General features: G+C 36.7%; 1 protein-coding gene across 13 annotated transcripts in view; it reads left to right on the top strand.

Moving 5' to 3' along the window:
• Window positions 1–24,581, top strand: part of MYCBP2 (MYC binding protein 2) — a 283,218-nt gene that overhangs the window by 110,005 nt on the left and 148,632 nt on the right. For all 13 annotated transcript variants that reach the window (XM_042928333.1, XM_042928362.1, XM_042928341.1 and 10 more), the window contains 6 exons: window positions 3,304–3,508; window positions 4,094–4,247; window positions 17,192–17,364; window positions 18,315–18,440; window positions 18,527–18,654; window positions 24,247–24,338. In XM_042928333.1, coding sequence (XP_042784267.1) covers window positions 3,304–3,508; window positions 4,094–4,247; window positions 17,192–17,364; window positions 18,315–18,440; window positions 18,527–18,654; window positions 24,247–24,338 — 878 coding nt within the window. The remainder of the gene's footprint in view (window positions 1–3,303; window positions 3,509–4,093; window positions 4,248–17,191; window positions 17,365–18,314; window positions 18,441–18,526; window positions 18,655–24,246; window positions 24,339–24,581) is intronic.

The raw sequence follows: 24,581 nt of genomic DNA, 5'->3' as shown, positions 1-24,581 counted from the left end.
TTTTCCCCTCACCACTATAAACACAAACTCACTGAAAGGAGTTCATGATTTTCTGTCCCTCTTGCTCCTGCCCCCTTTAACCTGTGTCCCTCCCCAAAGCTAAAGGTATAAAGTCAAGTATTGTGTTTATAAGTCACGTGGGTTTTTCTTCTTACCCCAGTTCAGTGGAATTATGTTATTCCTTTGGAATAGTATTGGATTCATTTGCTTCAGTTTGCTTTTTGTTTCATTTTAAAAAATAGTTAATATTAATAAGAATAGGTACAAATAACAGATTCTTTGTGAAGAGCAGCAACAGCCAAGGATTACCCTTCTTCCCCTTGTTTCTGAAAACAAGCCCTTTTTCAGATCCATTTGTCTCACCCTGTCCTGGGGCAGGGGTTCATCTCTGTAAAGTGAGTAAGATCTGATGTCAGGGGCTAAGGGAGAAAGAGAGATGACCTTTCAGCATGGAGGAGATCACTTCGTCCTCAAACAATGAATGAGGCTCCCGAGGGGTGTCAGCAGTAGTAGAAAAGGGGCAGATGCAAAAGACTGTTACACAGTGGCCTCCTTCTTCTCCCTGTGGTAACAGGCCCCCTAGCCCTTCCTGGGAATACACAGGTTAAAATGCTGACGCCTGACATGTCATGCCCCCTTTGAGCTCTCAGACTTCCAAGGAGAGAGGCTTGTGGCCCAATGCACTGTTTCAATTTGTTTTAGTTTTAGGATCCCTCTTCTCATATCCTTAGGTGTAATTTTATTTTTTGAATATGTAGAACATTGACATGTTTCTAAAAGTTAAGTTATGCAAAAATAGTATATACTCTGTCAAATGTCATTTCCCCCCTATCCGTTTTACTTCATGCTTGTAAGTAATAAACTTTATTGTTTTCCAGTTTATCCTTCCTGAGTTTCTTGTAGGATTAATAAATAAATAAGTACACACATACACTGTCTACATCTGCGTTGTATAGATACAGGTTTTGTGCATGTATGTATGCATATGTATGTAACACATGTATCTATAATTATTTCCCCTTCTTTATTTTTCAAAAGGTAGCATTTTATATATGCTCTTCTGCACTTTGCCCTTTTTACTGTACTGTATTTCCTGGAAATCACTCCATGTTCATAGAGATCTTTCTTATTCTTTTTTTTTATTTCTGCATAGTACATTGTACATATATGCTATATTTTATTCAGTCAGTTTCTTATGCTTGGACATTTAAGTGCTTTCCAATATTTTGCAACAAAACAATAAATACTGTTAGAGGTGTATCTTTGAGGTAAATTTCTAGAAGTAAGGTTGCTGGGTTGAAGGTTAGTGCCTGTGTAGTTTTGTGAGATATTAACAACTCCCTTCTGTTTTGTATTCTCGCCAGCAATGGATGAGAATACCTGTTTCTCCACAGCTTTGCCAACACAATGCACTGTCATGCCTTTTAATTCGTGACAGTCTGATGGGTGAGAAGTGGCCCTGCACACTTTGAAGCCTTTTTCCTGTAGCTGGTGCTGTGAACCTTCAAGCCCTTAACCTACATTTAGTGTTTTGACATTAAGGGTTAGGTTTTCTCTTTGGGTAGATGATTTTACCAGTGCTTTTTCCAAGTCCTCTGTACTCATCTCTTCTTCTCAAGCCACCCCTTTTGCAGGCTTCACCCCCTCCAACTTGCAGTGGCAGGTGGGTGGAGAAAATGGTTGGAATTTGTTTTTTTCCTCTGGTTACAGGTGACTTAAAGGTCAGCAGATCTGCTATTTCCTAATACTGCTGAAGGCTTGAGTGATGTGTGGTTTTCTTTGCCCTGTGTATTGGTTTTTATATTGTTTTGTGGGGGAGGGGGGATTGTGAATGGTAATATTGGAAATCAGACAACCATTATTGTCCTCTACCCCTAGAAGTTCTAGTTGTGAACTTTCATGAATTTAAATATGGTTTATGTGTAGCCACATTCTGAATGCCTGGGGTTGTCCAGGCATCTGTTGTATTTTTGCACTGCTTTTCTTTACATTAGTTGGTTGATAGTAAGGGAGTAGATACTTATTTCGGTAGTTAATGACAGATAGAATTATTTTTCTTCTGAAAGCATAATGTCCTTGAATATGATATATTTTGCTCACTGTTCACATTCTTATGGGGTTTTTTTGTTTGTTTGTTCTGTGTTTTTTTTGTTTTTGTGTTTTTTTGTCAAAAAATAAGAACAGACATTGAAAGAAGCTGAGAATAAACATCAGGGTTTTTTTGGCTTCTCTGTTCCTGTGCTTGCCACTTTTCCTTCCCCTGGCTCAGCCCAGGGATTGAAGTTCTGTTGCCTTTGCAGTCACTTTGTGGCTGTGGTTTCTTGCTATGATGTTGGAGTGATAGAACTCACTAGAAACCTAATAGTTGGAGTGAGAATTAACCAGGCTGTTTATAGTGCTCCAGACTCCCTTGTTCTTCAGCTTTTTTGCTAATGGTTTCTCATTCCCATTACTTACAGACAGTGATGCGCTGGAAGTCAAGATCCAGCATTTTCCACCCTCCAGAGGGTTTTTGGAAGGGAAGTTTTTGTGGGGGGAGGGCAAGCTCCTGAGCCTGGGGTGGTTGAATGTTTACCTATCCACCATCAGCATTCTTTTATAGCTACTAGCCTAGTGGAGAAAGGCTTCCTCTTATTTTTTAAATTAAACTCTTACCTAATTTAGTACCTGTGGACAGCCATAGTTTTAAATAAGTTAACAATTATTTACTTAAGATACCATTCCTTAACATTGTTTCTGCTGTTTATCTTGAAACATAAGTGAAATAACTTACTAACACATGATCATGTGAACATACTTAATTTTCAAATTATATTCACAAGTTGTAGTATTCATTATTTTGGCCTTTACTCAAATATTTTCAGACTGTGATTTTAATAGTGACTTTCATTGTATACTGTCAATATCACAGTGATTTTTTTCAAAGTGAATTTTTTAAATGAACAATTTGTAATACTAATTTTTTTTAACATGTTGTGTATTGTACTTTCCATTTAAATGTAGGTAAAGACAATATTTCAGGGAGATTTCTTGCATGGAAAATATTTAGCTTTATTATTGTTTTTTAATAATGCATTTTGTGGCTTATTAGGGGCAGAGTTTCTAAGAATAATAGAAATTATTTTATTTCTTTATAAATTTTGGTCCAAATTTCACATGAATGTCATTAATAAGTAAAAGTACTAACAGTAAATAAAGAATAATTTTTCATAGAGCTATTTTTGTCTACTGTCTTCTTAATTTTATAAAAAATCAGATATTTTTTTATCCAATAATGTTATTATGGTTTATTTAATTTTTTAGAAAGGACAACTTGGCAGACCAATTTTGGATGTGCCATACTGGAATGCAAAACCAGCTCCCATGCCTAATATTGGATCAAAATATGGAAGAAAAGCTACCTGGATAGGTGCAAGTGGGGATCAGACTTTCTTACGAATTGATGAAGCACTTATTAATTCTCATGTACTTGCTACATCAGAAATTTTTGCCAGTAAACACATAATAGGTAATATCCCTAAAAAACGTCCTTCCCAAAATCATTTTCTTGATTGATAATAAATGATTCATCATCTTTCCTTATCATTAGATAAGTCTTAGAGCTTTTTGTTTTCTTTCTGTTTGAAGAAATTTTAAAGAAGCTTCTAAGTGTCTGTGTTTATATGAGTATTTATAAGCTAGGGAGTCGTGGAAATATGAACCAAATTGAAGTAGGATAAACCCTGTGTTGGAAGGAGGAATTTTTGGTTAGATAAATGGTAAAAATTAATTTTTATGAAAGGTTATGTAAGTCAAACTTTGAAGTTCCATCTGTAGGTATCAATCTATACTTGTGTCTGTGATACCATAAATAATTATGTAATAGGGTAATATAGATTTTAAGAGCATATGTTGTGGATTTAGACCACCTGAGGTTTTAGTCCTAATTCTATTACTTAAAGATGTTTAGTTAATCTGTTTAAATCTCAGTTTTGTCTCATCTGTGAAATGGATGTAATAATAATACTTACCTTATAAGTAATACTTAATTTCTAAGCTGAGGGTATATAAAAGGGTAATGCATTTTTAAGATGTATAAATATCTTTCCTCAAGGCTTGGTACCTGCTTCTATGTCAGAACCTCCTCCATTTAAATGTCTTCTGATCAATAAAGTGGATGGGAGTTGTAAAACTTTTAATGACTCTGAACAAGAGGATCTGCAAGGATTCGGTGTGTGTCTTGACCCTGTGTATGATGTCATTTGGAGGTAAGCTCTGTTTATAAAATAGAGTAGTGAATAAGTTTTGATCAAATTATACTTTTGTGGTGATATAAAATTCATGTATAAGCAGATTTTACATACATGAGTACTTTCCTATTTAACTGTGCTTCCTGGGACCTTTACAGTGTAGTGCAGTGATTAAGGCAGCCAGGCTGCCTCAGTTTATCCCACATCCACAATTTGCTTTCTGTGTCAACTTGGAATAGTTATCATGACTCTATGTGCTTCACTTCTCTCATTTATAAATTTGGAATAATAATAGTACCTACCTCATAGATTGTTAGAAGGAGTGAAGAATTTAGAGCTGAGGCACATAGTAGGTGCTATAGAATTGTTTGCCACTGTCGTTATATTAAGCACTTTTACTTTTAAGAATTCTGTTATTATTTTTGGTCTTTCAGCAATCATATCTAAACTGCGTAGAGCTCATTCTTTTTTCATAAATATTGAATTATTACCGACTATGTAGAAGAAACTGTGCCAAACATAGTACAGAATAATTAAGGTAAATAAGCTCGCCCTTTATGAATGCACATAACAGAATCCCCAAATTGGTAGAGAAATGTAGAAATGTATAGGGCTACCAAACTCTGGAAACTGTAAAATGTAGAGAATGGATACAGATACACTAGAGACTCAAATTATATTGTATTTGTTTAAAATTTATTATGGTGCTTTATATACATAATGAGTAAAGAAAAGTGTTGTCCCTTTTAGCAACTCTAGGTTTGAATACTAGTAGGTGTTCCCTGCATTACCAGAGTGACTTATCACAGGACTTACCTCCCCCGCCCCACCCCAAACCCTTGCATTGTTTATTTGGCCAACATCAGTGGACAGGAATTAGATAAACTGAAAGGTTTAAGTAGCACCAGTAAGGAAAGGCAAAAGGCTTTTTCTGTCTTCCTTCCTCTGCACATGCCTGCTTTCATTTCTATCAGCCAACCACGTCTTAAGAGGCCATGCTATCATTCCTAAGGCTGCATTCAGAGTGAAGTAATTATATTGCTTCCCAGGTTGCTGACCAGCATAACTATCTTACTTGGGCACTTTGTGAGAAGGTCTGGAAGCCAGAATTGAGTACTGCTTTTCATTCTCCTTGGCAGCATTACATAGGATAGATTAGATAATGAAAGACTGCAGGTAAGTAGTCTTATAGTAAATCTTACGGAGACATGAAATACTAGGAACCAAAATTAGAGTGGTCATGTGGGATAGCATGGAGGGGCTAGAAAGGCACATGGTGTAAAGATAGACTAGTCATTAGTTATTTACTGATTACGAGTCCATACACAAGAGACTTAGTTACCAAAGAGCAAGCACTGGTTTGGACCTAGGGTGTTTTATTTTCTAGAATCTTTATAGAATACGTATAACTTTTATATCTTTTATTTTTAAATGAAGTAAATTTGCATTGGCAAAATAAAAGTTGACAGGGTGGAATTTGTTTATGGATACATTCACTAAATTAGAAATGCATTCTCTAAATTAGTTAATAGCAGAACTGGATTCTAATAGTATAACTAGAGCCATTTCCTAGACTCTTAACAGAACTCAGAAGTGTGGTAGGCAGTCAGTTGAACCTTGCCTTTTTCACATATGGTGATAACATTGGGAGAGATGATCTCAAATGTCTCCACAGTCCTTGACCATTTACCCCTTTGTTCCAGAACAAAGATTGAGAGATGAAGAGCAGTCACTCCTCCAGTGTTTCACTAAAACAGCTGGAGGGTGTTTTCTTATAATCAGGATTAGAGTTTTTATTCTATTATCCTGACTTCTGGCTATTTTATGTCCTTTGTGTTTTTCACTAGGGTACTTGCATTTTACAGCTGTCATAGATACTGCAGATTCAGTATTAGCTTACTTTGACTTTCCTTCCATCCAGAATGCTTCTTTTTGTAGTCTTAACAGAGAATTTCTCCTGTATAATTAGAAACTTAACATCTATAAAAAGCAGATGAATGTTAAGAATAGCAATTTTAGGGTGCCTGGGTGGCTCAGTCGGTTAAGAATAGCAATTTTATTTCCCACTTCAAAATATATACAATTAATACATGAATATGTGTTTTCATTTTTTAAAAAATTTTTTAACGTTTGTTCATTTATTTTTTTTAATACAAAATTTATTGTCAAATTGGTTTCCATACAACACCCAGTGCTCATCCCAACAGGTGCCCTCAATGCCCATCACCCACTTTCCCCTCCCTCCCACCCCCCATCAACCCTCAGTTTATTCTCAGTTTTTAAGAGTCTCTTATGCTTTGCCTCCCTCCCTCTCTATTTTAGTCCCCTTCCCCTCCCCCATGGTGTTCTGTTAAGTTTCTCAAGATCCACGTAAGAGTGAAAACATATGGTATCTATCTTTCTCTGTATGACTTATTTCACTTAGTATAACACTTTATAGTTCCATCCACGTTGCTACAAAAGGCCATATTTCATTCTTTCTCATTGCCAAGTAGTATTCCATTGTATATAAAAACCACACCTTCTTTATCCATTCATCAGTTGATGGACATTTAGGCTCTTTCCATAATTTGGCTATTGTTGAACTGCTGCTGTAAACATTGGGGTACAAGTGCCCCTATGCATCAGCACTTCTGTATCCCTTGGGTAAATTCCTAGCAGTGCTATTGCTGGGTCATAGGGTAGATCTATTTTTAATTTTTTGAGGAACCTCCACACTGTTTTCCAGAGTGGATGCACCAGTTTGCATTTCCACCAACAGTGCAAGAGGGTTCCTGTTTCTCCACATCCTCTCCAGCATCTATAGTCTCCTGATTTGTTCATTTTAGCCACTCTGACTGGTGTGAGGTGCTATCTGAGTGTGGTTTTGATTTGTATTTCCCTGATGAGGAGCGACATTGAGCATCTTTACATGTGCCTGTTGGCCATCCGGATGTCTTATTTAGAGAAGTGTCTATTCATGTGTTCTGCCCATTTCTTCACTGGATTATTTGTTTTTCGGGTGTGGAGTTTGGTGAGTTCTTTATAGATTTTGGATACTAGCCCTTTGTCCAATATGTCATTTAAAGATATCTTTTCCCATTCCGTTGGTTGCCTTTTAGTTTTGTTGATTGTTTCCTCTGCAGTGCAGAAGCTTTTTATCTTCATGAGGTCCTAATACTTCATTTTTGCTTTTAATTCCCTTGCCTTTGGGGATGTGTCAAGTAAGAAATTGCTGCGACTGAGGTCAGAGAGGTCTTTTCCTGCTTTCTCCTCTAGTGTTTTGATGGTTTCTTGTCTCAAATTCAGGTCCTTTATCCATTTTGAGTTTATTTTTGTGGATGGTGTAAGTAAGTGGTCTAGTTTCATTCTTCTGCATGTGGCTGTCCAGCTCTCCCAGCACCATTTGTTAAAGAGACTGTCTGCTTTCCATTGGATATTCTTTCCTGCTTTGTCAAAGATTAGTTGGCCATACTTTTGTGGGTCCAATTCTGGAGTCTCTATTCTATTCCACTGGTCTTTGTGTCTGTCTTTGTGCCAATACCATGCTGTCTTGATGATTACAGCTTTGTAGTAGAGGCTAAAGTCTGGGATTGTGATGCCTCCTGCCTTGGTCTTCTTCTTCAAAATTATTTTGGCTATTTGGGGTCTTTTGTGGTTCCATATAAATTTTAGGATTGCTTGTTCTAGCTTCAAGAAGAATGCTGGTGCAATTTTGATTGGGATTGCATTGAATGTGTAGATAGCTTTGGGTAGAATTGACATTTTAACAATATTTATTCTTCCATCCCATGAGCATGGAATGTTTTTCCATTTCTTTATATCTTCTTCAATTTCCTTCATAAGCTTTCTATACTTTTCAGCATACGGATCTTTTACATTTTTGGTTAGGTTTATTCCTAGGTATTTTATGATTCTTGGTGCAATTGTGAATGGGATCAGTTTCTTTGTCTTTCTGTTGCTTCATTATTAGTGTACAAGAATGCAGCTGATTTCTGTAAATTAATTCTGTATCCTGCGACTTTGCTGAATTCATGTATCAGTTCTAGCAGACTTTTGGTGGAGTCTGTTGGTTTTCCATATATAATATCATGTCATCTGCAAAAAGTGAAAGCTTGAATTCATCTTTGCCAATTTTGATGCCTTTGATTTCCTTTTGTTGCCTGATTGCTGATGCTAGAACTTCCAACACTATGTTAGCAAACAGCAGTGAGAGTGGACATCCCTGTCACGTTCCTGATCTCAGGAGGAAAGCTCTCAGTTTTTCCCCATTGAGGATGATATTAGCTGTGGGCTTTTCATAAATGGCTTTTATGATGTTTAAGTATGTTCCTTCTATCCTGACTTTCTCGAGGGTATTTATTAAGAAAGGATGCTGAATTTTGTCAAATGCTTTTTCTGCATCGATTGACAGGATCATACGGTTCTTTTCTTTTCTTTTATTAATGTGATGTATCATGTTGATTGATTTGCGAATGTTGAACCAGCCCTGCAGCCCAGGAATGAATCCCACTTGATCATGGTGAATAATTTTTTTTATATGCTGTTGAATTCGATTTGCTAGTATCTTGTTGAGGATTTTTGCATCCGTATTCATCAAGGATATTGCCCTGTAGTTCTCTTTTTTTTGCTGCATCTCTATCTGGTTTGGGAATCAAAGTAATGCTGGCTTCATAGAATGAGTCTGGAAGTTTTCCTTCCCTTTCAATTTTTTGGAACAGCTTGAGAAGGATAGGTATTATCTCTGCTCTAAATGTCCGGTAGAATTCCCCAGGGAAGCCATCTGGTCCTGGACTCTTATTTGTTGGGAGATTTTTGATAACTGATTCAATTTCTTTGCTGGTAATGGGTCTGTTCAGTTTTCTATTTCTTTCCGTTTGAGTTTCGGAAGTGTATGGGTGCTTAGGTATTTGAACAATTCTTCTTGGCTATCCAGTTTGTTGGCATATAATTTTTCATAGTACTCCCTGATTATTGCTTGTATTTCTGAGGGATTGATTGTAATAATTCCATTTTCATTCATGATTTTATCTATTTGGGTCATCTCCCTTTTCTTTTTGAGAAGCCTCGCTACAGGTTTATCAATTTTGTTTATTTTTTCAAAAAACCAATCTTAGTTTCATTGATCTGCTCTACAGTTTTTTTAGATTCTATATTATTTCTGCTCTAATCTTTATTATTTCTCTTCTTCTGCTGGGTTTGGGGTGTCTTTGCTGTTCTGCTCTATTTCCTTTAGGTGTGCTGTTAGATTTTGTATCTGGGATTTTTCTTGTTTCTTAAGATAGGCCTAGATTGCAATGTATTTTCCTCTCAGGACTGCCTTTGCTACATCCCAAAGCATTTGGATTGTTGTATTTTCATCTTCATTTGTTTCCATATATTTTTAAATTTCTTCTCTAATTGCCTGGTTGACCCATTCATTCTTTAGTGGGGTGTTCTTTAACCTCCATGCTTTTGGAGGTTTTCCAGGCTTTTTCCTGTGGTTGATTTCAAGTTTCATAGCATTGTGGTCTGCAAGTGTGCATGGTATGATCTCAGTTCTTTTATGCTTATGAAGGGCTGTTTTGTGACCGAGTATGTGATCTCTTTTGGAGAATGTTTCATGTGCACTCGAGAAGAAAATATATTCTGTTGCTTTGGGATTCAGAGTTCTAAATATATCTGCCAAGTCCATCTGATCCAATGTATCATTCAGGGCCCTTGTTTCTTTATTGAACCTGTGTCTAGATGATCTATCCATTGTTTTAAGTGGATTTTTTAAGGTCCCCTGCAATACCACATTCTTATCAACATGGTTGCTTATGTTTGTGATTGTTTTATATGTTTGGGGGCTCCCGTATTTGGTGCATAGACATTTATAATTGTTAGCTCCTCCTGATGGATAGACCCTGTAATTATTATATAGTGCCCTTCTTCATCTCTTGTTACCACCTTTAATTTAAAGTCTAGTTTGTCTGATGTAAGTATGGCTATTCCAGCTTTCTTCTGACTTGCAGTAGCATGATAGATACTTCTCCATCTCCTCACTTTCAATCTGAAGGTGTCCTCAAGTGTAAAATGAGTCTCTTGTAGACAGCAAATAGTTGGGTCTTGTTTTCTTATCCATTCTGATACCATTTGTCTTTTGGTTGGAGCATTTAGTCCATTTACATTCATTGTTGTTATTGAAAGATATGGGTTTAGAGTCATTGTGATGTCTGTAGGTTTCATGCTTGTAGTGATATCTCTTTGTGGTCCTTGCAACATTTCACTCACAGAATCCCCCTTAGGATCTCTTGTAGGACTGGTTTAGTGGTGATGAATTCCTTCAGTTTTTGTGTGTTTGGGAAAACCTTTATCTCTCCTTCTAATCTGAATGACAGACCTGCTGGATAAAGGATTCTCAGCTGCATATTTTTTCTGTTCATCACATTGAAGATTTCTTGCCATTCCTTTCTGGCCTGCCAAGTTTCAGTAGATAGGTCTGTTACTACCCTTATGTGTCTAGCTTTGTAAGTTAGGGTCTGTTTATCCCTAACTGCTTTCAGAATTCTCTCTTTATCCTTGTATTTTGCCAGTTTCACTATGATGTGTCATGCAGAAGTTTGATTCAAGTTACGTCTGAAGGTAGTTCTCTGTGCCTCTTTGATTTTAATGCCTGTTTCCTTCCCCATATCGGGGAAGTCTCAGCTATGATTTGTTCAAGTACACCTTCAGCCCCTCTCTCTTTCTCTTCCTCTTCTAGAATTCCTGTGATACATATATTGTTCCATTTGATTGCATCACTTAGTTCTCTAATTCTCCCCTCATACTCCTGGATATTTTTTATCTCTCTTTTTGTCAGCTTCCTCATTTTCCATAATTTTGTCTTCTAATTCACTTATTCTCTCCTCTGCCTCTTCAATCTGTGCTATGGCCGCCTCCATTTTATTTTTGCACCTCATTTATAGCATTTTTTAGTTCCTCATGACTATTTTTAGTCCCTTGATCTCTGTAGCAATAGATTCTCTGCTGTCCTGTATGCTTTTTTCAAACACAGTGATTAATTTTATGACTATTATTCTAAATTCTTGTTCCGTTACATTGCTTAAATCAGTTTTGGTCAATTTGTTAGCTGTCGCTACTTCCTGGAGTCTCTTTTGAGGAGAATTCTTCCGTTTCGTCATTTTGGATAGTCCCTGGAACTGGTCCCCTGCGGGAGGGGCACTGCAGCACCTGGAGGGAGGCAGGCCCCTTGGAGGGATGGATCCGCAGAAGCACAACATTGGGCTTTTGCATGGTGCAAGCTTTTATTCATTTGTTGAGAGAGAGAGAGAGAGACACACACATACACACACACACAGTGTGAGTAGGGGAGGGGCAGAGAGAGAGGGAGACACAGACTCTGACGCAGGCTCCAGGCTCTGAACTGTCAGCACAGAGCCCGATGTGGGGCTTGAACTCACAGGTGAGATTGTGACCTGAGTCGAAGTCGGAAGCTCAACTCACTGAGCCACCCCGGAGCCCCAGTTTGACACCTTTTTAAATGCATGTATTTTTAAAATACAAATAAGAATATATTCATTTTAAAAGTTAGGTTTTTTGCTAAACAACAATTTCTAGGTCTTTCCAAGTCACTATTCTAAGAACTGCTTTTTTATTAAAACTGTATAGAATCCTGTAGTCTGGATATACCAAAATATACTGATCTATTTCCCTATTAATGAACAAAATTTTTAGATTATTTTGTAATGTTTCAGTATTATGTATAATGCCCCAGTGAACACACAAACACACACATGTATATAAGCACAGAGTTTTATACTCATGGGAGTGTATTGCTATGAGGTGGCTTTCAAGAAGTGGAATTGCTGAGTCAGAAGATAGTCAGAATTGTCATATATACCTGCCCTTTTCTCCCTTAATACTCTCTTCACCAACTGCATGTGAGAGTCCATATTTTCCCATATTATCTGCATCACTATACAGTTATTATCATTTAATAATATTAAATACTAATATTAATACTGTATGCTAATACTGCACTATTATTTTCAATTTTTGCTATTTTAATTTTATTCTGTTAATATTTAAATACATACTATATGATATGAGATAGACAATGTCCTTGCTCTTAGGGAAGTCGTCTTTTTTTTTTTTAACAGAGATAAAGACTATACAAAATGATTATCTAATATACTTTACAGAGCTTGCTCAGCATTATTAAGGAACAAGACGGCGCTATGATTGAGGTTAACAGCAGTGACCTATATTCCATTCAGTGGAGATAGTATAAGTTAAGACCTTAAAATATAAAAAGAACCAGGCATTTGAAGAGTTAGGAAAAGTTTTCTGAGCAGGGAGAGCTTAGTAGACCCAAATGCTTTGGTACCAGCAAGAGCTTGGCTGTGTTTTAGGAACTTGAAAAAAGCCAGTGTGGTTAAAGCATAGTGAGTGAGTGGCACAAAATAAATTCAAAGGAGTAGGCAGGGCTAGGACATGCAGGACTTTGTAGGGTAGATTAAGAAATTTGAGTTTTCTTCCAATAGGAAGTTTTTATAGGATGTTGAGTTGGGAAACGACAGTAAGAGATTATACTTACTGTGTGGAAAATAGATGGGAAGGAGGCAGGCACAGATACAGGAGGTTACTGCAGCAGTGCAAGGGAGAGAGGATGGCATGAAACTTAGGGTTGTGGTGGGGAAGATGGGAGGAGCAGGCAGTAGCACATAGTTTGGAATAGAGCCAATAGAACTTGGTTGATTTGGGGGTGGGGTTGTGGGGGGGAGTGGTGGGGGTGGGGGCAGTGGCCATTTAAGGAAAGAAAGTGGTCAAGGATGATTCCCAAAGTTCTGATTTTGGCATTTGAATAGACATTGGTGGCATTAACTGAGCCAGGAGAGGCAGAGAAAGGAAAAGATTTTGTCAAGATTTCTGTTTTTGACATGTTAAGTAGGCAGTTAGAGAAGTGAGCCAGGCACAAAGGACTGGTTTGGACTGGGAATGTAAATTCCAGAATTTTTAGTTTATAGGTATATCTAAAGGGGTGTTTTTGATCGAGAGCACCTAGGCAGAGAATGTAGGTTGAGGAGAGTCCTAAACTTAAAACATTTTAAGTTAGGGGAGAGAGGAACTAGTCAGGAGACTAGAAAGAGCAGCCAGTGAACTATTAGAAAAAGCCAAAAGGGTGTGCTGACATGGAAGTGAGAAGGGGATGGATCATAAAGAGGACCATTTAATGATGTTGAATATGCTGAGGGCTTGACTAAGTAGATGACAAAAAATTCCATTAGGTTTAGCTACTTAGAAGTTATTTACAACTTTGAGAATAATTTCATGCAGGTGTTAGATGTGCAAACTAGATTGGTATGGTTTGAAGAGTGGGGATTTCCACTTTTGGCAATTTGATGAACTAAACAAAAAAAGTTTAAATTAAAAAAAATTTTTTTATGTTTATTTATTTCTGAGACAGAGAGAGACAGAGCATGGGTCAGGGAGGGGCAGAGAGAGAGGGAGACACAGAATCAGAAGCAGGCTCCAGGCTCCAGGCTCCAGGCTCTAGGCTCTGAGCTGTCAGCACAGAGCCCGATGTGGGGCTCGAACTCACAAACCGTGAGATCATGACCCGAGCTGAAGTCAGTCGCTTAACTCACTGAGCCCCCCAGGCACCCCAAGTTTAAATTTTATACATTTCTTGGCACTCAGCTAAGATATCACTAATATAGTGCCCCTCTCTCCCACCCCCACCTCAAAGAAAGAAAACCAGCATAAAAATAAAAATCATACCTCATGAGGTGACCCTTGAGAAGTAAGCAGTCAGCACTGTAAACACAGGATTTTGCTGAGAGCAACTGCTGATAAGCAGTGCTGCAGTTTGGAAAACAAACATTGTGCCAGCTACAAGGTGAGGGAGATGGGAACTGATCCTGAAAATTCTGTTAAGCATCTGGCCTTAGAATGATGCTGAAGTTGGATCAAATAGGTAATACCCCTCTGTCTCCAGCACAAGGCCAGTGTAAATCCTCCATGCTTTGGTACCAGCATGGTACCATAGGTTTTAATGAATTAACATTCCATCAAGTATGAACACCAAGTCAAAGATTGCTTAACATACAAGTAGTATCACTTGTAATGAAATTCAGCAAGAGGCAAGCAATGAGATCTTGGAATTATCAGAAATAATATAAAGTATATATGAAATGTTTAAAAAATAAAAGATGGAATTGAATAACAAAAGAAAACTCGTAAGACTCAAGACGATGAAGCATATTTGAAAAACAACCAACCAAAACTTTTATAAATGAAGAATAGTTTTTTACACAAATGCATGAGTGGATCAGATTTGAACAAATGAAAGGGAATTACACAAAATGCCACAGAGACAAGAATATAAAAAAAGTGGGAGCGCCTGGGTGATTCAGTCGGTTAAGCGTCTGACTTCAGCTCAGGTCATGATCTTGCAGTCCGTGAGTTCAAGTCCCACATTGGGCTCTGTGCTGACAGCTGGCATTCTGTCTCTCTCTCCCCCTCTCAAAAATAAATAAACATTAAAAAAATTTTTTTTTAATAAAAAAATGTGAAAGAGATTTGAAGAATATAATGAGAAGATCTAGTACACATCCAAGAAGAAAATATTAGAAATTAGAGAAAATAAAGGAGAAAAACATTTGAAGAGATAATGCCTAATAATTTTCCAGAACCAAAAAAAGATTTAAATTTGCAGATATCTGGGACGCCTGAGTGGCTCAGTTGGCTAAGCGTCCGACTCTTGGTTTCAGCTCAGGTCCTGATCTCACAGTTCATGAGTTAAAGCCCAGCATCTGGCTCTGTGCTGACAGCATGCAGCCTGCTTGGGATTTCTCTCTCCCTCGTGGTCTCCCCCTCCCCAACTCATGCTGTCTCTGTCTCAAAATAAATAAATAAAACTTAAAAAATAAAAAAATAAATTCACAGATATTAGAAATTATGTGTTTCCATTATCTACAATCAAGAGAAATTGTAGTGAAATTATAGAACACTAAGACTAAGTTAAAAATCTTAAAAGCAACTAGAGAAATAATCACACACACACACAAAAACTAATTAATAGATTAAATTAAAACTTAATAGTACAATTATATTAATGCTACTAATTATAGCCGGTACTTTCATAGAATTTGTTCTGTGCCAAGTATTATTTTTAAGTTTAAGATAAAGATTTTTTAATAATTATTTTTAATTATGGTAAAAAAAAAAATTTAACCATTTCTAGTTGTACAATTCAGCAGTGTTAGGTATATTCACATTGCTCTACAGTAGATCTCCAGAATGTTTTTACCTTGCAAAACTGAAACTCTGTACCCAAAGAACGGTTCCCTATTACTCTGTCCCTCTAGCCTGTAGCAGCCATCATTCTACTTTCAGTGAATTTGACCAGTTTTGATATATAAGTGGAATCATACAGTATTTGTCTTTTTTGTGACTAGCTTATTTCTAGCATCATGTTCTCAAGATTCATTCGCATTATAGCCTGTGACACAATTGTTTAAGGCTGGAATAACATTCCATTGTATGTTTCTACCACATTTTATTTATCCACTATCCATCCATGGATGCTTCAGTTGCTTGCACCTTTTGGCTCTTGTGGATAATACTGCTATGATTGTGAGTGTGTAAATATCTCTTCAAGATTGTCCTTTGTATTTAGTAAATTTGGATCATCAAGCACCATTGATTGACAAAACCATCCTTAATAAATGAACCTGATTGTTAGCTGTATCTGACATAAATCAGATTTTCAAAAGAACCTGGGTATTCTGTATAGGAATACCAGTTGTGGAAAAAATGAGAATTTTGTTCTTCCTTCCCATTTACTCTTGTATTAATGCTTTAGGGAAACTTATAAAATTATCCACAGCAGCATTTTTTTGTAATGGAAAAATTGAGTGGTTTTCATTTTTTTGCCATCATTAGTAGAATGGACAAATAGTTGTAATATAGTCACATGAGCTATTAATACTCTATAACAATGAGAATGAATGAGCTTGCAGTTATACATCATTGTATAAATACGTTGTAAGCATATTCTATTGTTTGAAGAAAGCAAGCCACAGAAAAACACATAAAGTGTGTATCCTGTTCATAAACAATTCAAAACATGAAACTTAAACAATTTTGATATAACATAAGAAAAATCATAAACGTAAGAAGAGAATGATAAACTTTTAAACTTCAAAGTAATTGCTACCTTTGAAAGAAAAGGAAAGAAATTAAGTAGGGAGGGAGATCCAGGGCAGTTAAAAGATAGTAGTAATGTTCTTTTTACTGGTGGACATTATGGTATTATTCTTCATACCTTATCTTGAAAATATTTTGTTACTATTCTTTTGTATGTACTCTGTAGTTGATTAAAACAACTTTTCCAAAAAGAACTCATAGCAAAAAATTGGCAAAGAAATGGAGGCAGCTTTTTAAGAATTTTTTTATGGAAGAGATAAGAGAAATGAGATAATGGTGGGGGGTATTGTGGGTCCCTTATGGTTTACTGTTTATTAGTAAGGTTGAACACCTCCTTACACTTTATTTGTGTTTCATTTGTGGAAACAGCATTCCAAGTCTTTTGTCCACTTTTGATATTAGATTGATACCTCTTTTTGTCTTGCAGGAGCTCTTATACATTGTGAATACTGTTCTTTTGTCTCATGTGTGTTTCACATATTTTCTTTCAACTTGCCCTTTGTCTTTAGACTTCATCTGTAGACTTTTTGTTGCACAAAGCTTTATATATGTGTGCACCATGTGTACTATTGCTCCTGTACTCATAAAAAAAAATCATAGCCCGTGTTACTGTTTCATTCAAATTATTCCACTTATAGTGACATAAATCATTTTATTTATATACTTAGCTCAGAGAGAGAAAATAATGAGCTACATTTTATCCTCTTTAAGCTGACTGTATGTAATCCCTTTGTATCATCAATTCTACTTTAGAAAATTTTTTTTAATGAAACTGTATGTTGAAGTGCTATAATTATTCTTTCTTGAAGGTTTCGACCAAATACCAGAGAGCTGTGGTGTTACAATGCAGTGGTTGCTGATGCCAGACTTCCCTCTGCAGCAGATATGCAGTCCAGATGTAGTATTCTAAGTCCTGAACTTGCCTTACCAACAGGATCAAGGGCTCTCACCACCCGATCTCATGCAGCTTTGCACATTCTAGGTAGGGTTGCTCTTTGATGACCAGTTAATTTTCATTCATGCAGTGTGCTGAGAATTTTTTTTTTTTTTGAGAATATTTAGATTTGTATGTCATTTTTTCATGTGTGTTGAACAACAAAATACTAGGTGCAATGTAAGTTAAACCCCCTAACTTTAAGAGGTTTGTTTATCCAACAAAGAACAATACATCAGATTTGAACCAACATAGTTTGTGTATGTCCAAGTATAAAGCATCTCTGAAGATAATTTTCCTAATAGGTATTTTAAATAATATCTTTGTTTAGGTTAAATATATTAACTTTAGAGATACAGATAGAATATTCAAATATATAATTATAATACTTAATTTATATACATTATTTTAAATGACATCCTATAAAATACATATTCATATAATTATAAATTTTATACATATTCTTTCTTTTTTTTACATAACAGTTTCTCTTTACTTCTATTTAATTAATTTGAAATACAGCATTTTTTCAGTTTATATAGATATTCTGTTGGTGGAAATTTTGTACCAATCCACATAACTACTTATTTTGTTGTTTTTTAAAAAGATCCTTAAAAAGACTTATTTATGTTTATCTAAACCTAGCAGTTGTGAAGTCATATTCCTAAGTATAATTACTAGAGCACACATATAATTCCTTGCTTCTTTTTTCTCAAATTTCATCTGGTAAATCATTATAAACATCCAAAACTAAAGATGCAGTTTTTTGCAAAACAGTGACGTATAGAATGTGTTTAAATATGACAGTTACCTAAGCAGTGGAGAATTCTTATTGGTTATAGGTGTTCTCTCATGAAACATTGTTTAAATTTTGGAATACATTTATTGAACACACTCAGAGTTAACTATTTTAATTTATTCCCTACATCATCTCCTGTCATCAATATAATAGGAAATTTTAATTTCAAGGAGTTGAATTTTTGTTTGTTTGTTTTTAGGTTGCCTTGATACCTTAGCAGCTATGCAGGATTTAAAAATGGGTGTTGCAAGTACAGAGGAGGAGACTCAAGCAGTAATGAAGGTTTATTCCAAAGAAGATTATAGTGTAGTGAACAGGTTTGAAAGTATGTATATTTATCTTTAGGAAATATTGTTTTATAAGTGAAATATAAATATCTTAAAACATAAATTATTTATTTGTGTCCTTTAGGTCATGGAGGGGGCTGGGGTTACTCTGCCCATTCAGTAGAAGCTATACGTTTTAGTGCTGACACTGATATTTTACTTGGTGGCCTTGGTCTGTTTGGAGGTAGAGGAGAATATACTGCGAAAATTAAGGTAAGCAGTTTTTTGACACTGTTGCCCTTTTTTGAAGATGTTGGTTTTGACTTAGCTTATTATTTTATATATATGTAATATATATAAAAAAGGACTTGAGGAAACATTGCTAAAATCTAATATAATAATACTAAATCATTGACTCATTAGAAGAGCAAAAGTCAAGAAGTGAGGAAATGATGGAAAATGATTTTATAATAATTTTAGGCTGAAAAAGACTATAATAGTCAATCTCAATCCTTTGTGCTGAACTTCCTAGTGGTCTAGGAACAGCAGTACCTTTTGATATGCCTCCATTTTTGTAGCCACTTTAATGACGAGGGCACAGCTGTTTTGATTCAGGGACATTTTGATGTAGCCTTAAAAGTCATTAGGGGGTCTGGGTGGCTCAATAGGTAAGCATCCACCTCTTGATGTCGGCTCAGGTTATGATCTCCTGGCTTGTGAGATCAAGCCCCGCAATGGGCTCCATACTGACCATGGAAACTGCTTGGGATTCTTTCTCTCCCTCTCTCTGCCCCTACCCCCGCTCATGTGTATGCTCACTCTCTCAAATAAAGAAACTTTTTAAAAAGTTAGCATTTTTGATGCCAAATACTATGTAAACAGACATGATCACCCTAAGAGTGGGGACCAGGAATGAAGTGAGAGATGGAATATGGGGTATGGAATTCATCAGGTAGATAACATAAAAATAATCAAAAGTCCTAAGTTTACTTTACCTGTTCATCTCAGAAAAGACCTGCAGTTACTGCAAGCAAAGGATGTGCTCACTCTTTGAAAATTCACTAACAGCTTGAATGTTCTACTTCTCAAATTAATCTGATTTTGCCTTTTTTTTCCCCATGTTTATTTATTTTTTTGAGAGAGTGACAGAGTGTGAGCAGGGGAAGGAGCAGAGAGAGAGGGAGACACAGAATCTGAAGCAGGCTCCAGGCTGTGAGCTGTCAGCACAGAGCCCAACACGGGGCTAGAACTCACAGACTGGGAGATCATGACCTGAACCTAAATTGGCTGCTTAACCAACTGAGCCACCCAGGTGCCCCAATCTGATTTTGCCTTTAAAGTAAAACTATAGTTACTGCCTTAATTTCAATAGCAGGCTTCATTAAAAATTCTCAATTAAATGCCATCTGTTCAGGAGATAAATTCTTAGTTCTCTCAATAATATCTAAAAATTCAGGTCATGATCTCACAGTTCGTGAATTCAAGCCCCGCATCAGGCTCTGTGCTAACAGCTCAGAGCCTGGAGCCTGCTTCAGATTCTTTGTCTCCCTCTCTCTGCCCCTCCCCTGCTCATACTCTTGTCTTTCTCTGTCTCAAAAAACAAGTAAACATTAAAAAAAATTGTTTTAATATCTAAAAATTATATTGTTAAAACTCCCTTAAAATGATGGTTTTTGAGGACACTTCCCATAGAGACCCACCCAGAGCTGACAGACTTAAAAACATTTGCTTTTTTCTGGCTATGATTGTAATACATGTGGTTAAGAAACACAGGTAATATAGAGATTAAGGAAGTAAGAATTAGAAGTCCCTAGGGATAGGGATGGAATAATGATTAAGGATACCTATGGCATAGATAGATAGATAGATAGATAGATAGATAGATAGATAGATACACACATACATACATACATTCATACATATATACAAAGGAAGGGGAGAGGGAGGGGAGGGGAGGGGAAGAAGGAAGGGAGGAAAAAGGGGAGGAAGGACAGTAGTTTTAGTTTTTGGCTTATTTCAGAGCAACTTCTTTGAAAGGGTTATTTTAAGATGTCTTGATTCAAAGTTAAGATTGAGAAGCAAACTCAGTGAGTTACATAATGCTAGTTGGCACTGTCTAGTAAGTTTATCAAGAAGATATTTTTTTTCTGGCCCTGAAAAGTTTTTTGTTTTGTTTTGATGATATTGAACACCATACTGACCCCTGTCTCCAGTAGTTGTGGTACAGAAGTATATAGGCCTTCCATAATCCTGTCTTTATAGTGGATGTAATTTTTTTTTTTTCTAAGTCTCAAATCCTCCCTTATTCCTGCAGTACGCTGGATGTGAACTTGCCTTTGTAATTCAGTTATTAGTGAGTAAACTAAGGTTTTCCAACGGAAGTCTTTTTTTATTCCTCCACTCACCTCTCCAAGGTATACATTTTTTTTTCTAGCAGTAAGCCTCTTTATTTTTTTGTTTTGTTTTGTTTTGTTTTCATATCTCTGGTTGTTTCTTCTGTCTTTTTTGTAGGTTTGTCCTCTTCTACCTGGACACTAAATGTTGGATTTCTTCTAAGCCCAGCCCTAGGGCCCTATTTCTACACTTTATATTTTCTCCTAGACATTCTCTTCTAAGCCTGAAGTTTAAATAGCTGTCAGCATACCATGATGTCCAAATTTAGATCTCCAGCTCAGACTTCTTCTTTGACCCATTTCCATGTAAGTGCTTTAAAGGCATGACAGTTGTTAGTCTTTATATCTCAACTGAATTCATGCTCTTTCCCCAGGACCTGGCTTTCTTCCAGTAGTCCCTTTCTTAAATAGTACCATCCACAATATGCTTGTTACCCTAAGTCAGAAACCTAGACATCTTTCTTGTTGGATCCTCCTTTACCTCCTTCCTGCTGCTAGAAGAGTCTTCCACCACTAACTACTCTGGGCAAAGGTACTTGTCTTGGACTAGCCACCTAGCTGGACTCTGTACATATTCTTACTGACATGCTTTGTGTTTCCATTCTTTCTCTTCCCTTTCCTTCTTGAATCCACTCTAATCACGTTTTTGCCCCACCCACTCCACCGAAACTGCTCTTGTCAAGGATGTGAGTGCCTTCTGATTGCTAAAGCCAGTGGTCAATTCTCACTCCTCATCTTCCTTAACCAGTGGACATAATTTAATCCAATTAAACCCTTCTTTAAAATACTGTCTTCAGTTGGCTCCTAAGGCCCCACACTTGATTTTTGTCCTGTCTCACTGACTGTTCTTCTGAGTCCCAGCCTGGTTACTCATCATCTTCCTGACCTCTGAGTGTTGGAGTGCCAGAACTCAGTCTTGGACACTTTTTAAAGTCTGCTCATCCCTAAAATGATCCAGGCTTATGGCTTTTTAAGTATTTTTCCTCTGATTACTTTCAATTTATTAACCTCCAAAGTCATAGATACAGCTCCTACTTCACATCTCCAGTTGGATAGCTAATAGGCGTTTCAGATATAACATATTCAACACTAGGCTTCTGGTGATCTCTCTAATAAACCTGTTGTTCTGATGTTTTCCCCATCCCAATTAACTGACTTAGGGTAGAGCTAACTTTATTTCTCTACCTGCTGGGGCCAGAAATCTTGGAATCATCCTTGCCTTCTCTCTTTCACACCCCACATCCCCTTCGGCAGCAAACACTGTTGGCTGAACTTTGAAAATAAAGCCAGGATTTAACCACTTCTAAAAACTGTTCCTAATATCAAATCAGTCCAAACCATAGCCATTCTCACCTAGATTATTACAGTAACCTCCCAACTTGTATCCTGCTTCTGTCCTTGCTCCCTTTATTCTGTTTTCAGTACAGCAGTGATTTTCTTAAAATGTCCACCAGAGTATGCTACTCCTTCTGTTGGGATTCCTGCAGTGTCTTCTAGGATTAGACTAAAAGCTACGGGCCTTAGGAGGGCCCACAAAGCACCATAGAACTGCCTGCCATTATCACTCTGACCTTATATTATACTAGCTGTCTCGCTCTAATCCAGCCACAGTGGCCTGCTGTTGTTCCTCAGACGTGCCAGGCATAGTAAAACCTCAGGACCTTTACACTGGCTACTTCTGCTGACTGCAACTCTTTAGTACCTACGTGGATCACTTCCTCATTATATTCAGGTCTTGATTCTCTGATGAGCCTATTTAAAACAATCCTCTCCCTTACCACAAATTTAACTTCCAATTACCCCATTTTTTTGTTTGCATTGTTCTCACCTGTGTGGCCTTGGCCGTTCCTAGGACACTACACAGTATGTGTTGAGAAATATTTGTCGAACATAAGGGGGAAATCATTAAGGACCTTTATATTATGCTACATACAAAGCAGGGAATGAGAAACCACTGAAAAATTTTAGATTACAGAAATATTCTAATCAAATATTCATTTTACAGAGTACTAAGGGTCATTAAAAAAAAAAACCAGAATGCTTGTGGTTTATGGAACCCTTGTGGAAATGGGCCAGAGCAAGGAGAGAATGGAGATAAGAAGACTGTTGAGTTCTAGCTAGTAATAGTGAGCATGTGTGAACTGACAAGCTATGGTACCAGCAATAGAATAGATGTAGTGATGGCAGAAAGATACGGAAAAAAGATTATTCCAGATTTTTTATCTGAGTGAGTAGGTGAGTGATAATCAGAACGGGGAAGGCACGGGAGAAGGGGAGTGACTCATTTTAGAACTAGTGAGGTCCAGCTGTAGGAGAGGAATGCAGTGGCTGTTGAGAACAAGATCTGAACTGGAGACAGATTTTCAAATTATTAGCATATAATTGATAAAATGAGACATCTAGCATAGTAATTATCCATTAAGTTTTAATGCTCCCTTCTCTTCCTCCTTAGTGTTTTTGTAGTTTACCTGCTATATAATTCTCCAGAGAAATGAGGGGTTTTTTTTATATGTGTTGGTCCATTTTTGAAGAAAAAAGATCTCTTCCTAATAATTCTCCTTTATTTTCACTTAATTTCATAATTTTTCATCTTTGATATCTTCTCTCTTATCCTTTCCTCAGACTTTCTGGTCCTCCTCCCCTTGTTTTATACCCATTTTATTTCATTCTCTTCATCTCTCCTATTCCTGTGCCATATTACTTTGAACTATTTTAAGGATCCTTCTATTATTCCTCTGTCTGTCCATAGCTAAAATTTTTCTAGCCTTTTTGCTGTGTATTTTTCTAAATGCTCCATGAGTATTATTTCATGTAATTCTCACAATTACTATGAAGTAGGCACCGTTAGTGTCCATTTTCCTTTTATGCATGAGGAAACCAGGTCCCATATCTTACAGCTTATATGTGTTGAAGCAAAATTCTTCCTCCTTGGAAGCTCACTTAGGTACAATGCATTGGTTGAATTCTTTCACCTCCTTCAGATGTTTATATTTGGTACAGAAGAACTTGGAGCATTTACTATAAATAGATGAATATATAAATAAACTGAAATTAATATAGGCCATGAGTTTCTAAATTTAAATGTGTAGGTTTGTGTATTCAACATTAAAAAAGCAGGCATTCTGGGGCACCTGGGTGGCTCAGTCGGTTAAGCATCCAACTCTTGATTTCAGCTGAGGTAATGATCTCACAGTTCATGGGATCGATCTCCATGTTGAGCTCTGTGCTGACAGCACGGAACCTGCTTGGGATTTTCTCTCTCCTTCTCTCTCTGCCCCTCCCCCATGCTCTCTCTCTCTCTCTCTCAAAATAAATCAGTAAAACTCAAAAAGAAAAGCATGCATTCTGATTTTTACATTCTGCAGTGTCCAGCACATTTTTGGAAACACACAAAATTATAAACATATTATTCAGCAGGTTTGCATGATTGAATGACAGACTAGAAACGATGTGTTTTTTCTCCTTTCCCCAGCTGTTCGAGTTGGGTCCTGATGGAGGAGATCATGAAACCGACGGAGACCTTCTTGCAGAGACTGATGTGTTGGCTTATGACTGTGCTGCCAGGTAATGATTTCCCAATTACTCAGCATCATCCTTACATACTTAATATGAAAAATTCATTGTAAGTGAAGAAACAAACATGAAAAGGATGTTTTAAATAATCCGTGATAAGATGCTTGAGATATTAAATTGTGTATAAGTGTTGCATTTAACAGAGCTGCATTAAAACTAACAGTATTTTCCCTATTTGTATTTTATAAATTATTTCTCCATTGAAGATTGGATGAAACTATACATATATTTTAT

The sequence above is a fragment of the Panthera leo genome, chromosome A1 (genome assembly GCF_018350215.1).
Source record: "Panthera leo isolate Ple1 chromosome A1, P.leo_Ple1_pat1.1, whole genome shotgun sequence".
In the NCBI taxonomy this organism is placed as follows: Eukaryota; Metazoa; Chordata; class Mammalia; order Carnivora; family Felidae; genus Panthera; species Panthera leo.
Note: the sequence above shows the minus strand (reverse complement) of the source record. Positions and strands in the feature narration are given on the sequence as shown.